Source organism: Impatiens glandulifera, chromosome 5 (assembly GCF_907164915.1).
Source record: "Impatiens glandulifera chromosome 5, dImpGla2.1, whole genome shotgun sequence".
In the NCBI taxonomy this organism is placed as follows: domain Eukaryota; kingdom Viridiplantae; phylum Streptophyta; class Magnoliopsida; order Ericales; family Balsaminaceae; genus Impatiens; species Impatiens glandulifera.
Genome location: NC_061866.1, coordinates 19,383,854 through 19,389,126, shown reverse-complemented (window position 1 = coordinate 19,389,126; position 5,273 = coordinate 19,383,854). Strand labels below are relative to the sequence as shown.

The 5,273-nt window shown below is 25.5% G+C and overlaps 1 protein-coding gene across 1 annotated transcript; it reads right to left on the bottom strand.

Annotated features, from left to right (window-relative positions):
- Positions 1–3,978: 3,978 nt before the first annotated feature.
- LOC124940431 (cysteine-rich and transmembrane domain-containing protein WIH2-like) lies at positions 3,979–5,009 on the bottom strand. Its single transcript, XM_047480949.1, has 3 exons — positions 4,829–5,009; positions 4,465–4,642; positions 3,979–4,227 (listed from the first exon to the last, which is right to left on the bottom strand). Exons 1-3 carry the CDS (start codon positions 4,878–4,880, stop codon positions 4,182–4,184), a joined length of 276 nt encoding a protein of 91 aa, XP_047336905.1. The 5' UTR covers positions 4,881–5,009; the 3' UTR covers positions 3,979–4,181.
- Between the last annotated feature and the right edge of the window lie 264 nt (positions 5,010–5,273).

Here is a 5,273-nt window from a genome sequence, read left to right as displayed (position 1 = left end):
TTTTATTGATAAAAAAAATAGAGAGTATTAATATATTTATAAATTAAATTTTTAAATAAAAAATATTTTAATATTTTAGTTAATTCGATATGGTGTTGAAAGAAAAAAATGTTTTTAATTATGATTAAATTAAAAAAAAATTAACTTAATAATATTTTTTTTTATTTAAACTTATATATTTAATTATATTTTTTTAATAATTCCATCTTTAAATTCATAACCACAAATATTAAAATATTTTATTTTACTTTTATAAAATTTAAAATTTTAATATAAAAAAACATAATAATAAATTAACTAATTAAAATTTCTCATCAACAATATTAAAAAGAAATAACAATAAAACAAATCCTATAATATTAAACTATTAGTACAATTTAGGTAGTGTAGGGTTACAGTACTAGGAGTTATAAATATTAATAATAAAAACTATACTAATAATATTTTAATAGTTAGGTTTTTATTAGTATTAGTTTATAATCTAATACAATTTATATCATATATTTGATATAAAATTGTAACCAGTCATTTGTTACAATACTTTTTTATATTAATTAATTTTTTATTTTTTATTATCTCCTTTATTATATAATATATTAAAAATATTTATTTAGTTTTAATATTATTATTATATATAATATATTATATTTATATTTTGAAAATAATTTAATATTAAAATTAAATAATATTTATTTACTTTTATAATGATAATTTTATTCATTATTATTATTATTATTAATATAATTTTTATATACTTTAATTAGATTATAAATAATATTATTTATTATATAAATTATTTTTATATTTATTTTATTATAATTATTAATAATATTTAAATTAAATAAATATAATTTAAAAAGGAAGAAAGACAAAAGCTCTACATATTTGAGGCGATTTTAAAAAAAAAAATCCGACGCAAATTCTCTTTACACGAAAACACGAACGATATGATCGGCATGAACAATACGATTGGCACAAACGGAACGGTCGATACGATCAACAATATATCAAGGTCACGGTTCTCTTATTGTGATCGTAGTTGTTAATCTCTTAGGGTCACTTTCGGCACGATCGTCTCAATCAGGACAATTAGCATGAACGACCCGGTAACTCTAATAGCTAGGTCGTTCATTCATTTACAAAGATTGGTTGGAATGTTAAAGTTTTTGGTGTACCTTGTTTTATAATTGCTCTATTTTATTGTTGTTTTTTGTTCTTCATTAAAATGGGAAGAATGAAAAACAATAAGGATAAGAAAATCAAAAAATTTGTGATGGAAGTTTAAAGGAGGCAGTTAAAAAAAATTGATAGAATTGCTAAAGAAATTATTAAAGAAAAACAGGAAGCAACAAATGTAAAGAACATATTGCAGATAATATTTTTGAAAAAAATATGGTAGGAAAATAGGGGGAAGAAATAAGGAATTTGAAATATTAGTTATAATAAATGAGCAAATCTCTTTGTACTGAAAAATCAAATCACAAATCTCCTAATGCACGCAAAAAAATGAGAGATTGTGATCAAAAAGAAAAAATACAGCAAACAACCGTCCAATTGAATGTTTAAGGATTGGATTTACTAACAAAAATGAAGAGTATGAAAAGATAGTAAATTGGCCAGTTGAAACAATGAGGGAGTTGATGAAGTTCCCTAAATCTAAGACATATATAGTATTAGGAGCAATTCCAGTTAGAAAGTAAACGAAGTCTGAAAAAATAATTCAGAAAAATAAGTAGAGGATCATTCTTATAAAGGAAAAATCTACATAGGCAATGTTAAAACAAAAGAAAAATGTGTTAAAGATTGGGAAAATGTAGTGGTTGGAAACTACATAGGGAAGAATAGAGTATCATTTTAGTCACTAAGGAAGCCTTAATGAAACAATGAGAGCAAAATGGATTAGAGAAGGTTTCTATAAATATGCATGATCTATATTTTCAACAGTTCAAGAAGGATCAAACTTTGATGATATTCTAAAATATGGATATACTTATATTGGATCCAACTGAATGAACTGGAGAGATGGTCTAAAGAATTGAACCTGCTAAGAAAAACTAGAGAAACAACCTAGATATGATTTAAGCTTTGGAACATCTCATCACACATGTACAATGTAGAAGATCTAAGTCACTTTGCAAGTTTATTGGGGAAACCATAACCATTATAAATAAACCCAATTATAGAAAGATGAGAATAACTTATTTTTGCTAGAATAAACATTGAAGTACACTCTCGAAATGCGTTACCAAAGAACATGACAGTAGTTGACAGAAAAGGAAAGTCTACTATCATGAAAATCTCATATGAATGGAGGCCAAACAAGTGTATTTTCTGCAATATTTTTCAACATGCTAGCACTAAATGTGCAAAGAAATTGAGAAAGAGCATAAAATCCTAAAAGTTCAAGAAGAAGAAAAATAGAAAAATAAAACGAAAGAATCAAGAATCAAAGAGCATATTAGGGAAGTTAAAGACAATCAGCGTAGACAAAATACAGAGGAAGAAATGAAGGAAGAATCAGAGAAGGAAGAAAGTAAGGATGTAGAGGAAGAAAGAAAAGTGGAATCAAATAATCAAGAAATCAATGAAATTAATGAAATAGAGAATACTAAAAAAGATAAACCTAAAAATAATATGGAGAAATAGGCAGAAGATGAAAGCAAAGATATAACAGAAGAGAAACAAAGAGAAAACTAAAGTTGTTGATCCTCAAACACGTAAAACTATTATAGAGAGAAAAGTAGTGACAAAAGTCCTAAAATCCTGAAAAGAATATATATTTTATTATGTTAGTACGGGTTCATATAGAATAATATTAAACAATGAGAGAAGACATGCATCATCATTTGTTTTAATTCAATTCTCCTTCATGACAACGAGAGAAGAATGATATGTGGAAGAAGACAATATATATGGTCAAAAAGGCGGATATGGAGACACCATAGATTGTGATATCTAAATTATAGTCTTTATTCATTATAATTTATGTTTTGTAATGTGATTTGACTGTTACCATTAAAGTTTTTGAGTCTTTTGTTTGTCATATTACAATCAAAACTATGAGATGTCTAGTTTTAATTATTGATTCTCCCACTTGTGAGCTTATTAATAAAATGTTTTTAAATCGTTTTACAATAAATATAATTTAAAATTTTATTATAATAATTTTTATATTTTAATTAAAATTATTTTAGTTATTAAATATAGTAAATATAATATTAAATAATAATAATACAATAATTTATAATAATAAATAAATTAAGAAATTAATAATAATTAAATATTCATTATATAAATATAATTTTAAATTAATATTTTTACTTTAATTAATTAAATTGACAAAATTATTATTTTAATTTTATACTATATATATCAAAAACAAAATTATAAATTATATATAAATTTATTATAATTCAAAGCAAAATATAACTTATACTTACTCATTACAATTTATACATGTGTACCAAATTATTTAATTCTAGCTACTTAAAAATCAATAAAAATAAAAATAAAAATCTCAATGTTAATAAATTATCATAAAATACATTTTAAAATATTTTTTTCTGCCAATAAAATTTTCTTAGCCCTTCAATTACAACATTATCTCACAACTAGCTTATATGTCACATCATTAATATATTAATTTATTTATTTTAAATTATTATTATTTATTTATTTTATTTATATATATATATATATATATATATATTAATATCATTTAAATCTCTTTCTTTTTTATAAAAAATATTTCATTTCTAAAAAAATTTCAACTATTATTATTTTTTTTAAGAACTAATTTTCTAATCCCTCTCATAAACTCAGATGCAAGCTCCAGAAAATGTTTTGATACAAACATTTCTGTTTTTTCTATTATATGTGTGGTTATTGGTCAATCAGTCCTTTTCTAAAACTAATAATATGAATGAGCAAACAAACAAATAAACAATCATGGATAAAAGGAATGAGATGTTGAAAGCATGGAAGTAAAACAAACATGCATTAAACAATAGAATTCCAAATTGTAAAGTCAAGTCTAAGTCAAATCCAGTCAAGTAATGTCTCAATCAATCTAAGATGACAGAACACTAAATAAAACGCATATGAATATAAAAAGATCACTGAGCTTTGATTGTTTAAATCAATAGAACTTGCTCGCTGCTTCAATGGATTCAGATAGATTATCAGAAGCAAGCATCCAAGAGACAGCAACAGCACAATGCCGCCATACTGCAAACAGAAAAGGGTAAATCAGCTCATAAATCAACCAATGAAAATGCATTTTGCTGCTATCTTGCAAATGATTTTCCAAGATTGTTTGTTATCCACAAGCAAATCAACAAAGATATTAAAATTTAACACATACCCACAACTCAATTCTAGATTAAAAACGAAGATATACCAAGAAATGGTTTATTTAGATAAAAGAGAAAAATAATGAAAGGTTAGAATAGAGTGTGTCCGCACCAGCCTTCAAGACAACCGGCGTTGCTGTTCTGTTGAGGCGGAGGAGCACCGTATTGCGGAGGATACTGGGGAGGATAACCACCCTGAGGAGGGTATCCTTGTGCTTGCTGAGGGTAGCCCTGAGGAGGATATCCCGGCGGTGGATAAGCATCTTTAGGGTATCCTTCAGGTGGATAACCTATTTTCAACAAATTCAACAGAGCAAAACAAAACAAAACGGTAATTACACAATAAATAAAACCCAATTCAATCCAGATTTCCAAACCCACAAAGCAAAATCGACTCTTTAATTCATCATCTAGCTAGGGTTGATTCAAATCAGATCCATTTAAACAAAAAAAAAACCCAATAGAGATTGGCTTACCCTGAGAAGGAGGAACGCCGACGGGTGGTTGTGACTGATTGTAATAACTCATGCTGTTCAGAAAATGATTCTGCTGTTGGATCGATCTCCTTTTATTCAGTTTTCTAGTTCACAGATAAACTTGTACCAGCGGAGAAGATAGAGGGAAATTGTATATAGGGATTTGGGCACTCATTGATCTTTGTACTTTATACATTGAGATTTGGGGGACATTTATGACTGATGAGAATGCGCGTAGGGAACGTGTAAAGGTTTATACTTCGTTATTAAGTTATTAAGAATTATATGTGGATTTTTTATTAGGTGTGAATGGGATTGAATTACATGATTTTGATTTTTTATTGTTAAATTATAATTTAATTAGATTAATTTTAATTTATAAACACTCATCTTTATCCTCTATTTATAATTTGTAAGATCTCTAACTAATAAAAATATTTGTACA